Raw genomic sequence first — 18,847 nt, 5'->3', positions numbered from 1 at the left:
CAGGCCATAAGGCATCACCTTGAATTGGTACAGGCCATCGGGAGTGACAAAGGCGGTCTTCTCTCGGTCCCGTTTGTCAACCGCGATCTGCCAATAACCGGAACGAAAATGCATCGAAGAGAAATAACTGGCACCGTGCAAGCAGTCGAGGACATCATCTATCCTGGGAAGTGGGTAAACGTCATTTCTTGTAACTTTGTTGAGGTGTCGGTAATCAACGCAGAACCTCCAGGTATTGTCCTTCTTTAACAAGCACGACTGGTGGCGCCCAGGGGCTGCTCGAATGCTCTACAATGTTTCTTGCCAACATCTTGTCCCTTTCATCTCGTATGACGCGACGTTCAGAAATGGCGACTCGGGAAGGTCTTCTGTGAATTGGGCTGGTGTCTCCGGTATCGATACGGTGAGTAACAAGGGACGTTTGTCCCAAGGGTCGGTTACCAAACTCGAAAATGTCCCTGTACGAAGGCAGAAGGTTGGTTAGTGCTTGAGCACGATCATGACACACGTCAGGAGGTACCATTCCTGATATGCGGGCCTCCGTAGGTGGGGATGGCACATACCGTGTCGATACTGCAGATGTAGTGTCAGGTAAAAGTGCACACACATTAAAGTAAGACAACGGGGTCAGTTCGGCGAGAGAAATGTCGTCAGGAAGAACTTGTACAAAAAAGCTGAAGTTCAGGACTTGAAGATAAGTGTGGTTATTCGCTACATGCCCGATATTGTGAGGGAGGGCTATGCTACTCTGCAGAGTCACATCGGGTCAGGGGAAAACAACGTAGTCACCATCAAGAATGGAGGGAAAAGGCGTCATTCGTACATACACAGCGGCTTCAGGTGGCAGGCGAGTAAATTCAGCGGAGCGAAGACGGAGCGCTGAAGTTGCATGAGCTTGTTCGTCCGGACAAAACCGCAGGCCTAGATGAAGCAGTCCACAAGAACAGTCAATGAGAGCGGAGTGTGCAGTTAGGAAGTCGAGGCCTAATATAACGTATTGAGGGCAACTGGTGAGGACTGTAAATAACACAGAGATGATGCGGCTGGCAATGCTAATGCGTGCAGTACACATACCGATCACAGTAGCTGTGTTGCCATCCGCAACACGAACGGTAGATGAGGTGGCGGGTGTGAGGACTTTCTTGAAGCGTCGGCGGAGCGGGGAACTGAGGACAGAAATGTGGGCGCCAGTGTGATAATGAGAGACGTAGGTGTTCAGCAAGCACCAACCTTTTTCTTCAGCTTCGTCGTCTATCACTATGTAGTCCATCGTCGTCCTCTTTAGTGGCATATACGCAAAAATATTATAAAAAGAATAATAGCCACAAAGTACAGATTCAGAACGTCATGAGCACTGCATTCAGTGGCATCACTATCAATGCGCTTGCTGGACCTGGCTGTCCATGGATTGTTTTCGTCACTTCTCCTCTGGTTGCAGTATTTATAATAAATCCGCATCTTACAACAATAATAATAATAATGTACTTTGATGTCAATGTTCGAAGCACGTAGTATGACGAGAAAAACGAATTTTCACTTATAAAGTTGAACATTTGTAAGGGCGGCAGATTATCTTTTAGGACTTACATAAGCACTTTACTTATGAAGCGTTTACTTTAAAAATTAAAAAAAAGCTAGCACATATATCCTTGGGTAGCTTCTCAATGCTAATTTTTTTTATCTTGAGCAAGTCGCGGACACCTTCAATTTACTGAGCGGGCGCTTTTCTTAAGATTACCTCTGTAGCCTCCCCAGAAGGTAGAGACTCACGTCCTTGACTAAGTTGTTCTCGATATTGTGGTATCGTCACCTTTATCAGGGATGTCTCGACACTAGCATTTTAAGAATGATAAGCGCATATGCGTTCAGTCTACACCAAAAAATATTCGTTATAATGTTCACAATTCGACACTCCCTGGCAAGGTGTCTTTTTGGCAGAGATGATTTTTAAAGTAAACCCTGTATAATAACGTATAATAACCAGTGATCACTGTCTTTTCTTGGCCCTAATTTTGAGTTCCTCCGTCTACATATTGCAGCGAAAGCTTAAGAAGGCCATTGAAATTACACCGAATTTCACTCTGCTTTTTTTTTTGTGATGGGAAAAACTGTTATTTGCCTAGTGAGTTATTTACGTTGATGGGACAATTCAGTTTGTGGAAGAGCTGAATGATGAACAGGCATGTCGAATCTCCACGGTCATCAAAGTCAGTATTCCTGGAGCAGTGCGCTTTGATGCAGGGAGTGTAAGCTGCTGGGGAAGGGCCGCTAAGTTGGCAACCGTATACTGATGCTTGTTTGTGCCTCCAAGAATTTTCCCATTAATGAGAGGAAGGCACTGCTGGAAAAAAGCGGGCTCGGATTATGCAGTATGCAGCCCCGTGATGTGTGGCTTGAACGGTTCGTGTCTTTCTATTTGGAAGTTTTCCATACAAGAAAGAAATGTTCCTTGAACGGCTTAGTCGCTAGCATCTGGATCGCATAATATGGTCATGGGTTCAAATCCCGCCCAAGGCCTACAGAACTTTATTTAGGTGCAATTAAGTTTTTCGAAAAGGTAAATCTTTTGATTCACGTGGTATTTGCATTCACTGTCATATTTTTAATGCTTCCATCCTACGTGTGGCCTCTCATTTCGCCGGAACGATGATGGGAATTTATATGCAGTGACAACTTTATTAAAATGAAAAGGAAGGCAAAGGAACAACACTATTATCTAAGAACACTTCAATCAAGATGGACAGTGGGGAATAATTAGGCACTCTACTTGATTTAGTGCAAGCCTTTCTATAACTACAGTTCTGTAGAGACGTATCACCGCTTACTATAGCCGCCAACAGTACTTTCTGACAGTAACCTCTTACCTCAGCACGGTAATTATTTACAAGCATATTATCCTTGTATTCCGTATGTTAACGACTCCAACCTGACACAGTTAATAAAATGTTTTATATGCCTTCATCGTCTCGTGGCATAAGTCTGTTCCAATACTTACTGTGGACCTTTTCTTTTCCTTCTTCTAGGGATACTTCTGGGACACCTTCAGATATCTTCTCAACAACGTAGCAAAAGTTTTGCATAACCTCCAGGACTCTATACTCCACAGTACCTGCTTTAGAGAAAAAAGATAAATGGCACTCGCGTTTGTCGATCCAACGGGAATGCATAAGCAGGTGTCGTTGCCATCTGCTTAGATTCTTGTTGACGTACACAGTGACATTTTGGACTAGAGATATATCAACTGCAGAGTGAAAGTAGAGCTGCGATAATGAATCCCACTCTTTTAAATATTTTTGCAATCTCTCACTGAGCGCTACGCGGACATTCTCATTCTCTCACACGAATTCATTAACATATACCTATAAGCAACCGCATAAATGAAGGGGAAATGAGGGTGCGCGTTATAATGCATGAAGGAAAAAAGCCGACAGTCGGCGAGGCCTTGAGTTTATCTTTGTGTTTATCTTTCCCCTAAACACATTACATTACTAATTTGTGTGATTATCAAGTAAAAATTAAAAAAAAGACAAAGTACAATCCTCAATGCTTTCCTTGGCCTCGCCGACTGTCGGCTTTTTTCCTTCATAAGCAACCGCGTTCTACGAAAGACGCTTTGACTTAGATATATACCCCCGCTAACAAAGACGTGTGAACGTGCCTGCGTGGCCTACGATCAGCATGTCTCATTCGGGATCCACGACTAGATAGGTCCAATTCCCATTTCGGAGTAGCTGCTCGTCATAGCGGCTTCTGCCATGCCACAACCAACCCACCGGACTATCAGGTCCTGGACATTTCACCTGCCAGCTATCCATTATCAGGGCTACACATCACGCCTACTCCTCTCAAGGTTCTCCTCGACATGTTACCTCTAATGCTCACGCATCAAAATTTCGCAAATTGTATTCGACTGAAATCGGAGTTTCGAACCCTTAATAACCCGCCAATTTTAAAGTGACGCAAGTTGTGTAGGCCAATGTTTTGCAGCCTTATTTTTTTCATTATTTATTTTCTTTCTACAGAAAGGGGCAGCCGAGGCAAAAGGTTGAAAAACCTGACGAGGCCTCGGCACCTAAGCAAAGTTTGACAGACCAGTGAAATAATACATTATCAATCTAGACATATACAACCTAACACAAATAATAAACGCATATGTCGCAAAGAGGTTGTTACACACGTGAAAGCACAGCAGCAAAAGAAGTACACAACAAAAACAAAATAAACCGTATTACATACATATACAATAGAATCATAATTTGCCATCCAGTCATAAGCTGCTAACACCAGCGATTGATTCACTTGCTCCAACCAAGAAAATTCAACCAAAGTGTTAAGATCAACATACAGAAATCTTGAAATGTTAGATTGGAGAAAATTCAATATTGTTTGCAAATAGGTATGCTTTAATGTTACGTTTGAATGTGGTTCTTCTAACAGAGAAGTCAACATTAAAATTGGGCCTGTTAAGAACAGTCGGAACTTGGTGGGTCAGTGCTTGTTTGCCGTAGTTTGTTCGAACTTTAGGGGTAAGTTTCTTGTTGGTTTGAACTTTATATCTCGCTAGGCTATGATCTGGTATTGATGCATGCAGTCTGTGCCGATGGACGTGTTTTAACAAGTGGAAATAATAAATAATAATAAATTATTAATTTCTTAGGCAATAGTCGGATTGTGGCAATTATCTGCGGCCATAAATAAAAATTGAAACACAATCGAACTTTTTAGGAATTTCAAAGTAGCGCAGCCGGCCACTTCGCACGGTTCGTATAGATATTGATTCAGAGGACGTCTTCCCCGGGACAGGCCCAATCGGCAACTAAAGCATTGAGAAAAACATTCGCGCATATACAAAAGCTCTCTACTGTCTTTCAATTGACGTTTCGAGAATTTTCGCATTGGTATCACCCCGTAGTGGTTCCATGAACTACAAAACGACGTCATATGTTCTGAGCTAAACGACAGGAGGCTATCTCGAAACTGACATATACATAAGAAGTTTGTTTTCGGGATCATATAGTCAAATAAATCCATTATCTGGATATATTGGTGGTGCATTGTGATCGCCGAGTACCACCCTACGCAGAAGGGACGACCACCCAGCGGATCAAAGAATACAGAATATGAAGAAATCAGGTTAAACACGAGTGACAGCGGAACTGTGCACATCGTCAAAAACAATTTCTAGGTTTGATCTCAGAATCCAACGGAAACGGCGAGATGGTAAGTAAGCTTATACGCAGGACTGCCAATACAATGAGATTACTAAAGAGAGTCACCAATAGCAGAAGTGGCATGAAGGAGGCTCGTGCACCCCTTTGTCATATGCCACATACCCTTATTATACGTCAGGTGCTCTTATTATAATTTATTATAAGAGCGGCTATCTTTCACAATTGGTACAAGGCGGAGAAGAAAAGAACAATGTGATTATATGCAGGGTACACAAGACGGCACTTGGACTACCAGATGCGGCTAACATACAGCTCCTGCTGCAATTAGGAATTCACAACACGTTGGACGAACTTGCAGAAGGGCAGCACACGTCGCAGCTAGAAATACGGATGACTATCGCAGCTGGACGACACATACTCGAGCGGCTTGGCACTGGCTTCCACCGTCAACACGGTGAGAAAGAAATAATCGCGCGGAACGTCAGGGACGGCATCTGACTCGCACAAGTCCCGAGAAACGTGCGCCTTACGTATAATCAAGACAGAATACAGGCCAGAGCCGCGGCCCTGCTGCGGATCTACGGATATATACGGAAGCGAGGGAAGCGCACTTCATGGACGCTGCCGAGTATCAAAAGGATCGACAATCCGCTGTCGCGGTCGTCGACCCTGCCGGAACGCTCCTCCACTCCGCCAGCGTAAAGAATCGCGTCAAGGGGAGAATATTCGTTGAAGACTGCCGAATAATCAAGATCTTTAAACACTCACCAAGCAACCAGCTCGAGCTAGTTTGGTTCCCCGCACACATGAAGAACCTCTCTCTGCATCTCACCAACCTAAACAGTCGCTCACGCTGTCGCTCGAGGCCTCGCGTACCATGCCGGGGAGATTCAGGACAAAGAAGGGGGAGAGACAGGTTTGCGAGCTTTAATGACTTAATGAAAGCCTCTGGCCCGCCGGACCTTCCGTTCGCCTAGCCGCAAAATATACAGAGCTCAGGCAGTCCCATGGAGGCAATTACAAACAAATGCATGCCAGTACCCGCTGCAGTACAACAGAATTTACAACAGGGATATTAGACACCACCGCATCCAGAGTCTGCAAGATAAACATAGCTACACTTTAGCACATACTCTGATAGTGCAAGGCACAACTGACAAGTGTTAATCCCGTAACCCTCTCGTCAAGGTGGTCCTGCGCAGCTCCAGCCTCAACGACCAACTCTGGGCTGTCCAGCAGGCCCTCGTGGCGGTGATGCGACAAGATCTCAATTTTCACACGTGGAATACCGAGGCCCGGTTGCGTTAAATCCTGCAGCACAAATAAATGTATTCCTCCTCCTGCTTCTGTGGATTTATTTGGTTAGTTTGGTTTATGGAATTTAACGTCCCAAAGCGACTCAGGCTACGAGAGACGCCGTAGTGGAGGACTCCAGAAATTTCGACCACTTCGGGTTCTTTAAAATGCAGTGGCATCGCACAGCACACGTGCGCCTTGCTTTTCGCCTCCATCGAAAAGCGGCCACCGTGGCCGGGATTCGTGATCGTGCGTTCTTGGGTTCAGCACTCGAGCGCCCGGACCACTGCACCACCGCGGCAGAATTATGTGCATATGTAATCAAAGACTGAGTTCGTTAGCCGAACAACTGCCCTTGCGTTTCTGGGAAGCGTGGAATTCGTTATCCGCAGTGCTGAAAATGCACTTTGTATGAACCTTCTTGTATATCGTTCGCGCAAAACATGGAAGTGGGAGCGCAACGGCGCGGGTTTGTTGAATCACTAAATTCTGGGTATCGTGAGAAAAGTGGTTTATCAGCGATTTATAGGAAGGTATATGCTTCCAATGACAACGAAGAACATGGGTTTGGATACGTGTTTAAGTAAATGGGAATCCGAAGCGCGTTTCTATATTTGTCGAAAACTTATAGAAGTGGGCGGACTGGATAGAATTGATAAGTTTGTCTGCTGACATTTGAATTCAGCCTCTTTGGTCATACGGTAAGCGTGCCGTCCGAAAAGAAAAAAAGGCTTGCAGCGTCGAGCATAGATTAGAGAAGCTGCTGGAAGAGAGGGCAGACGGTAACTAGATGTTTACTGAAAGCTTCCTGGACTGCATGCCTCAGCGGTTTCAATGTATGATCGGTGGAAAAGGCCTCCATAGGAAGCACTGCCGGTATTATTGGTTTTTTTCGCCCTGCATTAAAACGCATTTATCAGCGCTATTGTCGTGGAAGGTTGAAAAAAGTTTTTCAGTAAATTGCTTCGGAACCAGTTATCGCTTATTTTTACGATAATTATCACTTCATGCTGAGTAGAGAACTATCACATTCTCTTCTAGTCGAGCTCATGTGCAAGATTTAGTGCAGTAAAACGGTCAGGTACTAAAAAGCGAAATTTCAAAACTTTGTAATCAATACTCCACAGACAAGAACACGAAGGGTAAATGGAATGCCGCCATTTTGAACATCGTTCATAGATCCGTTTCAGTTCTGGAATTGCGCCTTGGAAAGCGGCCATGCTTCGCTCTTAGGCGTTGCTCTAGAACTTTGCGAGTTCTGGAGCCTATCGCAGCCGTCTCCAGCTTCCATTTCTACCATTGTGCACGAAGAGGGAGCAACAGGCGTTCAAGAAGGCTGCGTCGCCTACCAATAGGTGCCCACCATCGCTGCCGGAAGCTTAAACCCGTTCTACCTATGTGGAAGTTCTGCAACGTCCGGCTGCACCTTCACCACTGCCTCTTCTCGCGCCCTCAACAGCCCACCTGCGCCCTCGGCGCATCCAATGCAGTATTACGACGATCGTTCTCCTCCTCAAGTGAAAGCCGACGTATGGCGCTCCCTTGACCGTCGTTGGCTCTGCTTTCACTGCGGAGGACCAGGTCACCTGTACCGTGATTGATCCTATCGGTGCCTCATGTGTTCGGGGCTTCCGTTTCAACTCCCCTCCTCCCTGGTTTGGCCAACGACCCCGTGTTATTGAGTATCTGGCGGAGCAGCGTTCCTCATCCTCTTCGCAGAGTCAGTACCACTCTTCGTCGCCAAGGCACTCTTCTCCGTCCACTCGCGGCTCCTCACGTGTAGAGCAGGACCACACGCCTAGTCCTAGCCGGGAAAACTGAAAACAGCGACCGTCGGGGGCAAGGCCGCTGGTAGTCGTTGCGCTGAAGACCTCCCGTCTCCGCCGCATCAATCCGATCGAAAACTGCTGGTAACGCCGCCTAAGGAAGAGAGTTGCATTTTTTGGAAGTCCCTGTTATTTTAGACGGTCGCACCCCCGTCAGAGCATTAGTAGACACCAGGGCTGACTATTCGAGTAAGCACTTTAAGAAAAGTGCTTACTGCTTGGCCAGATGCGTATCTCCGAACCGCCGGTGGTCATCTTGTTATGCCGAAGAGGATGTGCACGGCTCGTACGCAGATTACTTAAAGCACGTTAGTCTTCAGTTGTATCGTTTTGGGTGACTGTCCCCGTGATCTTATCCTCGGCATTGACTTTCTGCCCGGAGCCCGGTAAGACTTCTGCGCTTGCACGGTTTCCCGTTCCAACTAACAAGAAAGCTTTCAGTGTATTCTCAGTGTGCGCATATTATCGATGGTTCCTTCCGGACTTCTCTCAGAATGCGGAACCACCGACGTGCCTCACGAGGAAGGACACCTCCTTTGTGTAGACTTCTGAGCAATAGACGGCTTTCTCTTTGCTTCGCGAGCGCTTTCAAACCTCCCTCGTTCTGGCGCCGTTCGAGGAAGAAGCTGACACTGAGGTGCACACTGACGCCAGCAGCGTCGGTCTTTGCGCGGTATTGAGAGAGTAATAGTCTATGCTAACCAGTCTTTCTCGTGCTGAAACGAATCACTCTACGTCGGAAAAGAAATATCTTGGGGTCGTGTGGGCCACCATAAAATTGTGACCCTATCTTTACGGCCGCCTATTTAAAGTCGCCAGGAACTATCATTGTTTATGCTGGCCAGCAAATCTGCGGGATCCATCTGGACGACTTGCACTCTGGAGTCTGCGACTTCAGGTGTTCGACATGACTATTGTCTATAAGTCAGGCCGCAAACACGAAGACGCCGACACGCTTTCACACGCACTTGTTGAAACTGGTGAGGTCGCACACGATGACGAGAGTGGTTTTCTAGGTGACCTAAGCCCATCCGAGCTCAGAACCTGCAGAGAGCTGATCCAGGCATCCTCCCTCTCGTTGACTACATTGAAGGTCGTGAGATAACACTCGCTTCACGCCTGTGTTGACCTCTTGGCTCCATCTGTATGCGGCACGGCGCTTTGTATAAGAAGACTTCTCAGGATCAAGAAAGAGCTTACCTTCTGGTATTCCCGTGCGACTCCGTGACGAAATCCTGCTCGCATGCCACGATTAATCGACATCTGGCCGTTTGGGTTATTCAGGGACGCTCGCTCTTGTGCGCAACGTGTGCTAGTGACCAGGACTACAGCTGCCGCTGTGAAGCGCTATGTAAGAAGCTGCCGTGATTGCCAGCGCCGGAAGATACCGTCTCTTAAGCCTTCTGGTTTCTGAAGCCCGTTACAGCCCCGCGTACCCCTTTCGACCAAACAGAAATGGATCTCCTCTGCCCTTTTCCTTCGTCGCAGGCAGGCAAGAAACGGATAGCAGTCGCGTAGGGCTATCTGACTCGCTACGCCGAGACAAAGAAAATCTCGTTCCCTCTTTCTTTTGTCTATCCCACCGTGTTCCTTCCCTTAGAGTGCGCTTCAAGTGTCCACCGAGAAGCCTGACAAAGCCTGCGCCTTTCCATTCCCTTCTATAGTGGTAGAACATTGCATACTATGTTATTCTTGAAATGTGCGCTTGTTTTCACTTTGGTCTGGTTTCAGGGTCACTCATTTGGAGCGGGACGAAACCCTTGGTTGGGCAGAAGTAGAGTATTCGCTCAAAAAGCCGTGCTCTATAGGGCCGCTCTCAGTGCAGGCGGTCTGGCATAAGTGCAACGGGCTCTTCTCTGTACGGCGTAGGCACCAGCGGCCAGCAGCGATGAGCACCCCAGCTCACGCGGGATCGAAAAGGTCATGTGGGACTTGCGTCATTGATTGACGGCGCTGAATTTGGGTTTCGAGCATGGCTTTTCCGAAAGGGCGCCCCATTAGGCATGGGGTAGCCATAATTTGTTGAGCCACAGAACCGACAAAATCCCATTTTCAAATGTCTAAATATAGTAAGAATATTTCAAATGACCACCTACAAGTGTATAATTGCAACTAGACGCATGTTATACATACAAGGTTAGATCTTAATTTTTAGCTAACCAATTTACCTGTTAACATTATTGCTCTGATTTCAAATGGCTGCCGACATTGACACGTTTCTGGTGCCGGAGCATTTTTATTATTCCAAAGGGCTATTTATAAAAAAACAAAGTGGCCGGCTTCCCTGAAGCACCTGGTATATACCAGGTGTCCCAGCTAAATTCGGTCAACGTTAGAACTGTATGTCCTAGCACTGTGACACTGACTGAAGCCTACTGAGAGTTGCGCGGGCTAGAGCCTACTACATTTATTCTTCGTTTTCCAAGCTACGGTAAAGCTCGGAGGAGGGAGGGGAAGGGGCGTGACACAGTGGCAGCACACTCTTCCACCCAGGATATTCCACGGTTTCTTAGCCATGAACCAGGCTTTGCTCTTATGCGCCTGTATCGTCGTGTTTTGTGCTCCCTCCATGTGTCTAAGCCGGTTGTTCGACATGACGTCCGCTGTCATCGCTGAGGAAATTTACCACTTGGTAGCGCAAGGTCGCGTGACCCATACATCACATCAAGCTGTACCAGGAAGCTAGATCTGCGTAAGCATGCGCAGATACCACGACACTAACATGCAAAACTTCGGCCTCACACACGCACGGCCAACCTTTGACATCAGCAGCAGTAGGCGGTCTGTAGACATCGCTCGATTACGCGCTATGGCTTGGGTCAGTGAAAGTGTATCTTGAAAATTCGGTCAGAAAAACCTACCGCGTTCAGGAGGAACATTTGATAATTAGGGATACGAGACCACCACGAAGACTTAAAGTCTATTTTAAATATTTGGATATGTAAAAATAGCCGAGTTGCCTTTGAGCCTCGCCATTAAGGATATGATGCGACAGCTTGAATGGCTTCCTTCGGCGATTCCGATTGTACATCTACATTCTTGTATATGCGTTTTGCCAGTCGGCTCTAGTTCTCTCTATTCGCCTCTCTTGTCTCAAAGCACTGATTAGCTAAAATCATACGCTACATGATGGCAACTACACACGCCATGCACGTAAGGCCCCACTTTAAGTAGGCCTTAGGAACGTGTCTGCATGGCTTACAGATAGCGTTTTCTGTCAGGATGCAAGCGACTCCTAATTTAGATTCTCATCTCTAAGGAGCTATCTTAGTTGTGTACTCGCCCATACCTCATGTGGTCTCGTGAGATCATACTATCCGTCGACCAATCAGGTACTCGTTATATGCCATCTGCCAAATACTACCTGCCAGAGACATACTCGAGATTTATCACTCACGACGCCGACTCCAGAATTTATGGAGAGCGAGGAATTTACCGCTGTCGCGTCACTACAACATGCCATCCCAACCGACTCACAAGACCCTTAGCTGCACTGAACTACGAATCTGTGTCTCTTCTATAAGTACCTGCATGAAAGAAAAACTAGTCTTTTAACTCTTTCTTGTACCACGGGAATTGAAACAAAAGTTTCAAGCTTTTACTAAATTTAAAGTCGTGAATTATGAGGTTTAAAAGTTTTGTCAGTACTTCAAAACTAAGTCGAAGCTTTGCTAAAATGATAGCTTTATTTAAAACCCGAAGTTAAAAATTTTGTTTTATTTACTTTTTTATTTAAAAATACTGCTTTAAAATATTTTTATTTAAAATACTCCTGTAAAATCCTTCAGGGATTTTTACAGGAGTGAGTTTGTTTTTTGTTGCAGACAAGTAGTCGACAAGGCATAACATTGTGAAAAAAAAAATATAAGAGCACTGGAAAATATTCAGACAATGTGACAATGCACTAGAAAAAGGATACAAAGAATACAAAAACGCATCAAACACCATCACCCTTTCACATTGTACATGTTCATAAGATTGTAAAAATACAGAAAGCTCCCGGAATGGGAAAGAAATATGAACATTAGGTCTTGTTTTCTGACAACACACTTTTGCCAACCATTTCTAAGATTTTCTGGACTGTTGGCTGTGCAGTCACCGTACCGCCTAGAAAGTTCCACTCTCGTACAGCTAGCGGGAAAAAGGAAAACATAAACGTGTTATTTGCACAGAAATATTCTTCTAGTGTGAGTTTTTTCTCGTGACGCGTTTCTCTGGATGTGTTGAAGGTAATGTAAGTGTCAAAACCAACTTTAAACTTGTTATGCAAGAGCATATACAGAAACTTCAGCCTGTGAAACGTCACACGACTAGCTAGCGTATCACGCCCGATTTCAGACAGCATCTGCGTCGGCGAGTCGGTACGCCTATATCTGTTGTAGATAAAGCACACACCTTTTCGCTGGACAGCCTCAAGCGTGGTTATGTGATCTTGCGTATGCGGGAACCATGCAACGCTTGCGTATTCTAGAATTGGGCGAATGATTGTTATCTAGGCCAAAAGCTTGGCTTCCTTTGTGGAATACCGCAGGGCTCGTTTCAAAAACATGAGCTTTCGCATTGCTTTATTTAAAAAATATATTTATAAAATATATTGTTTAACAAAACTTACAAACATACAAGTGCATAAAAAATAGAGTAATTAAATACCGGTGACCTGGAGACACTTAAGATTCATCTTCAAAGGCGTGACGCGACAGTGCAATGTCTCTCCTTTGCCGGCTCCGCTTGCGGATCGTCGTTCGCGCCCATTCACTCGTCCGGGGTGGTACAGTGGTAAGACGCTCGACTACTGTGTCGGTGTGTTGTAGTAGGCAGTAGCCACTTGCACTGGTTAGTCTTGGATAGCCTGGGGGGCGCTGCTGTGTACTCGCGGAAGTTAGCGGCAGCTTCGGCGCGACTCGTGCGGCGCAGTTAGGCTTACGCCGGGCTCGAATAAAGACTGTGTTTATTAGCAGCCTTCGGGCTTCGTTGGCTACAGCTCAACATGGGGTCAGAAGTAACGCGACTACCACAGTATGCAAGCCCGGGGCCCCTTCCTGTCGCACGGGCACCCCTTCTACGTCAGCAAACGTCAAAGCAGCGTTTACGGCCTGGACTACGCGGCCGGCATATAGCATCCTTCGTCATTCAGCCGCCCGAGGCCTTCTGCTTCACGACGCCTGCCGAGTGCCGAAATGGAGGAAGCGGTTCGAGCGTTTTTACACGGCTTCTAGTCTCTCTGCGAAAAGTTAGCGTCACACCAGGTAGATGCTCCTTTACATGATGGTCGACCAGGCCGGGGACGTTTTCGGAACATTCACTCTCCGAAGAGAACGCCACGAACTTAGCGGCTGTCCTGAAGCAGTTCGACAATTACTTCATTACGCGGCGAAATGTGATCTTTAAACGGGCACGCTTCAACACGAGGGTCAACATGACGGTGAATCCGTGGAAGACCTCCTGACTGCGCTTCACACGCTTTCCATTGCGAGTATGACACCCTCTGAGAGGAACTGGTTCGAGACAGGCTGGTCGTCGGCATTCAAGATAAGAAGTTGTCTGCGAGACTGCAACTTGATGCTGATATTACCCTTCAGAAGGCACTCGAGTCCATCAAGCAGGCCGAAAGCGTACGTCAACAGCAAGCGGAGCTTGACCCAGAAACACTGGCCGTAAACAAAGTTGCAACAGGAAGGCAGCAAGTCAAGCATCCTACAAACGGTACTCATGACAACGACGGGCGATCGCAGTCTGAACCAAGGCCATATCTACGTGCACCTGACGACGTTCTGACATCGTGTTGTTGGTGTGGAAAAGGCCGACACCCGCGTTCACTATGCCCAGCGCGGTCACATGTATGCAAGTGCTGCCACAAGAAGGGCCATTACGCATCTGTCTGCATGTCAAGCCGGGTTGACATCGTTGAAGCAACGGGAACCGACAGCAAACATGCATTTCTTGGAAGGGTCTCGTCCTTCGATACATCGACACGGGAGACGACTGTCCTCGTAGAAGGCCAACCCGTCAAATTCAAGACCGACACAGGCGCCGACGAGTCTGTCATCCCTTCCGCGACTTTCAGCATGATTCGACATCAGCCTCCGTTGTCGTGTGCTCCGCGTCAGCTTTACGGTCCTGATGGGAGACTTCTCTCAGCCAAAGGCGTAGACGTCTTCTACTCTCCTATCGTGGATTTGAAACGCTGCAAGACGTCTACATCCTGGAAGATGTCCACACTTCCCTACTCGGCAAGCCCGCCGTCATGATTTGCAGTTGCTAACCTTCGTCAGCGCCTTCGCAAAGAAGGTGAGCCTAAGATGCGAATTTCCTTTTCTGTTTCAAGGACTCGGCAAGCTGCAGAGAGAGCACCGCATTTGCTTGCGCGAAGGAGTGAAACCATTTGCTTTGATCTCCCCTCGCCGCATACCAATTTCACTCTACGAGAAAACAAGGCTTGAACTGCAGCGAATGAAAAAAAAAAATTAAGAGCACTGTGGAATCTACACTGCAGAAATACGAAAGCTGGAGTTTTGGTGCTGCATACGGTGCATTACGTTTGCTTTCATCATTATTATCAACTAAATGCACCGCCATTATCAATTGTACTGTCATACAGCTGTATAACGTCAACACCTGTGGCGCTTCTGGCGGAGAGAGCGGGAGTTAGGTCGCCGTTCATGCGCACCGCCGTCTCTCACGGATGGCGTGAGTTGGTCGCACAGCTTTGAGGCGTGACGTCAAAACACCTGTGGCGCTCCTGGCGGAGAGAGCAGGAGTTAGGCCGCCGTTCATGCGCACCACCGTCTCTCACGGACAGCGCGAGTTGGTCGGCCAGCTTTGAGGCGTGACGTCACACAGGTCATGCGAAAGATCACTTCATGTGGACCGCCGTCGCACCGCAAAGGCTTGAAAGTCAAAGTAGTATTGCGTTTGCAATGAAAATTGGCGTCATTTCACTTGTGGATGAGCCGACTGAATGGTGCAGGCCTATGATGGTAGTCCAAAATCCAACCGGTGATGTTAGAATCTGCGTGGACTTCACTGAATTCAATTGTCATGTTCTGAGAGAGTTACATCCAATCTCGTCAGTCGAGCATACACTCGGGCTACTTCACAGAGCAAAGGTGTTTTCAAAGCTTAATTCCAATTCAGGGTTCTGGCAGATACCGCTAAGTGAAGGCAGCAAGAAGTTCACTACCTTCATCACGCCATTCGGGAGGTTTTCCTTCAACAGGCTACCGTTTGGCATCGCGTCCGCTCCCGAGCACTTCAAGAAGCAGATGCCAAATATTTCGGAAGGCGTCAACAGAGTGATGTGCCATATGGACGGCATTCTTATCTGGGCTCAGACGAAACAGAGCACGACGAGACACTTCGCATCGTTTTTCAACGACTAAAAGAAGCAGGTGTCACGTTAAACGAGAACAAGTGCCTGTTTCACCTCGATCAGCTGACATTCCTAGGTCACAAACTTGACCAGCACGGAATCAGACCCGACGAGAAAAAGGTTGCAGCCATATTAAAAATGAACAGTCCAACTAACAGAAGCGAGTTGCAAATGATGCTCGGAATGGCTACATATCTCGCCCGAATTGTTCCCAAACTTGCGGACTTGCTCCAGCCGCTTACTTGCTTGCTGTCAAAAAAGCAGGACTTTGTTTGGGACGTTCCTCAACAGCAAGCGTTCGACAAATGGAAACAGCTACTTTCATCTCGTCCACTGCGAGGGGTGTACGATCCTGCTAAGGAGACAGTCATCAGTGCAGACGCTTCTTTTGGACGGGAAGCAGTGACTCGACAGAAACAGACGAGTGGTAAGTTTTCAGTCATCGCCTATGCCTCCCGGCTTCTATCTGACACTGAAAAACGATACGCTCAAATAGAGAGAGAGGTTCTTGCCTTGGTTTGGGCTTGCGGAAAGTTCAAGGACTATGTTGTTGGCAAGTCATTCATACTCGAAACAAACCACAAGCCGTTGGTATCTATATTTATGCAAAAACGTCTTGATGACCTTACACCACGGCTGGAAAGGCTTAAAATGCGAATGATGAGGTATCAGGCCGAAGTGACATACGTCACTGGGAAAGACCTCCTCATGGCCGACATTCTTTCTAGAGCACCTTTACAGGAGACTGGCGACAGAGCTAGAGAGCGATGTCGAAGCTTTCATCCGCTGCATGAGGACAACTATTCCCATCAAGCAGCACTGCCTTCAGTGGCTAAAAGAAGCCCAGAAATCAGATCGCGTGTTCAGATATCTCCTAGAATATTGCGCAAAAGACTGGCCTTCCCGACAAGATTTGTCCCTGGACGTAAGGCTTTCTACGAGCATCATCAACAGCTCACCGTAGAAGATGATTTGCTACTCTACGCAACACGTGTGGTGGTGGCACTCACGTGCAGGAAAGAAATTTTGCGCCTTTTGCATGATGGTCACTTCGGCATCACGAAGACACAAGCCCGCACAAAGAACTGTTTGGTGGCCTACAGTGCCCAAAGACATCAAAACCACCGTAAAGCATTGTCAAGAATGTGTCAAGACGTCCAGCAACCGTAAAATTCCCCTTCAGAGCACTGAGTTTCCGTCAGGACCATGTCAGAGAGTTGCAATGTACCTTTCCTTGTTCAATAGCCACTGGTGGTTGATTGTGAGTAATCACTACTCTAGATACCCGGAACTGACTCGTCTAGAGAAGCTGTCATCGAGTGCAGTGATAAATCACTGCAAATCAATTTTTGCCCGACATGGCATTCCAGAGGTGGTGGTCGCCGACAATGGTCCGCAGTTCTCGTCCTCTGACTTCACCAAATTTGCTCAAGAATACGAATTCAAACACATCACATCAAGTCCATACTACCCTCAGGGCAACGGACCCGTCGAGGCTGTTGTGAAAATTATCAAAACTTCAATGAAGAAGACTCAAGACCCGTACACCTTCTTATCCTACAGGGCGACTCTATTGAAAAATGCCTACAACCCCTCTGAACTTGCTTGTTCCCCATTTGGCAGAGATCACTTAAACACAGGGATTTTGAAACCCAATACCGCGAACAGCAGCGAAGAAACTACGATAGACGACATGGCGTGCGGCAACTTCCCGACCTTCTGGAAGGGGATGATGTATGGGTGACGGACTTAAAGCGAAAAGGGACCGTGGTGGCACCCTCGGGAGAACCTAGATCGTTTACGGTTGGCACCGGAGACGGCACTGTGCGGCGAAATTGGACCAATCTTTTCCCTTTTCTCAAGCCTGCGGAAGAGAAGCGAGAAAATAAAGACGTCTATGAGGCATCTCTACATGAGGCATGGCACTACCACAGGGTGATGAGGTTCTATTGCTGTTGTGTACGATGGCTGTTGTTCCGATTTCTGTGTAATTCATTTTTGTTTTGTTTGTGTGTGCATTCAGAGACAATTTTTGATTGACTATTGATTTTCATCGTGTTCTATATTGCTCATTTTTTCGTTTTGTATTTTCCGCTCCTGTTACAACCCCTTATGGTGGCTGACAGTATTAATAAATGAAGTGAAGACACATATGAAGGTGACGGCACTGACTGAACGCTCCCGGAGATTTCAGTTTCACCAAGAGATTCACACACAGCTTGCGCTGACGCCTCCCACCAGCACACAAAGTGTGGACGTTGCGTCATTCCACCAAAGAGACTGTTTCTCTGTCAGGGGAGATGTTGTAGTAGGCAGTAGCCACTTGCAGTGGCTAGTCTTGGATAGCCTGGGGGGCGCTGCTGTGCGCTTGCGGAGCGAGTGGCAGCTTCGGTGCGGCTTGTGCGGCGCAGTTCGGCTTATGCCGAGCTCGAATAAAGACTGTGTTTGTTAGCAGCTCTCGGGTTTCGTCGGCTACTGCTCAACACGGAGTACGCGGGTTCGAACACGACCTCGGTGGCTGCGTTTCGATGAAGGCGAAACCAAGAGGTGTTCATGTGCTGTGCGACGTCAGCGCACGTTAAAGATCTCGAGGTGGTCGAAATTACTCCGCAGCACTCCACTACGGCTCCTCTTTCTCTCTTTCTACTTTCACTCCCACCTCCTTCCATACCTTACGGCGCGGTTGAGGTGCCCAAATAAAACAACTGAGACAGTTACTGTGCCTTTCCCTTCCTATAAATCAATCAATCTACTCGCTAAAGCAGAAACCTTTTATTTGTGTCTACAATTGTAGCATGAATAGCCAGTAGCACACAGGCATAAGATGCCACATGATGTGAAAGACCTGACATAAATAAAAAAAAAAAACCGATTTAACCAAGGAATACAAACATGCTTGTAAGGGCAGTGTGTCTAACGAGGGATACAAGGCTGGCTAACAGCTCCTCGAAGGCTGGATTATGCCCCTTCCCATCTCAAAAGCAAAGCCTGAGTTGGCAGCCCCTTCCAACTTGATGGCCATGTTACATGATCTTGTGACATCAAACAACTCGAGATGTTAGGTCACGGCCTGCCAGAGCCATCAAGCCCGTCCTTTACGCTCATAGGGACTCGTGTTTGTTCAGTTATTTGATTTTGCACTGCTTATGTTCATTCCCGCTGAATCCTTTCTCAGTTGATTCGCT

The 18,847-nt window shown here is 47.0% G+C and overlaps 2 protein-coding genes across 3 annotated transcripts in view; one reads left to right on the top strand and one right to left on the bottom strand.

The window, feature by feature from the left end:
* Positions 1 to 3,111, top strand: part of LOC146196201 (phospholipase A2 hemilipin-like) — a 90,468-nt gene extending 87,357 nt beyond the window's left edge. Inside the window, exon 6 of the mRNA XM_084598116.1 lies at positions 3,024 to 3,111. Within this exon, the coding sequence (XP_084454242.1) occupies positions 3,024 to 3,066 (43 nt within the window). The 3' untranslated portion in view covers positions 3,067 to 3,111. The remainder of the gene's footprint in view (positions 1 to 3,023) is intronic.
* LOC146196200 (uncharacterized) overlaps positions 1 to 18,847 on the bottom strand; it is a 77,444-nt gene that overhangs the window by 10,696 nt on the left and 47,901 nt on the right. Inside the window, exon 4 of one of the 2 annotated variants that reach the window (XM_084598117.1) lies at positions 2,996 to 3,112. In XM_084598117.1, coding sequence (XP_084454243.1) covers positions 2,996 to 3,112 — 117 coding nt within the window. The remainder of the gene's footprint in view (positions 1 to 2,995; positions 3,113 to 18,847) is intronic. The other variant, XM_084598118.1, reaches the window with a different exon arrangement.

Source organism: Amblyomma maculatum, chromosome 3 (genome assembly GCF_055883805.1).
Source record: "Amblyomma maculatum isolate TAMU_Amacu chromosome 3, ASM5588380v1, whole genome shotgun sequence".
In the NCBI taxonomy this organism is placed as follows: Eukaryota; Metazoa; Arthropoda; class Arachnida; order Ixodida; family Ixodidae; genus Amblyomma; species Amblyomma maculatum.
This window is presented reverse-complemented; position numbering and strand designations above follow the sequence as displayed.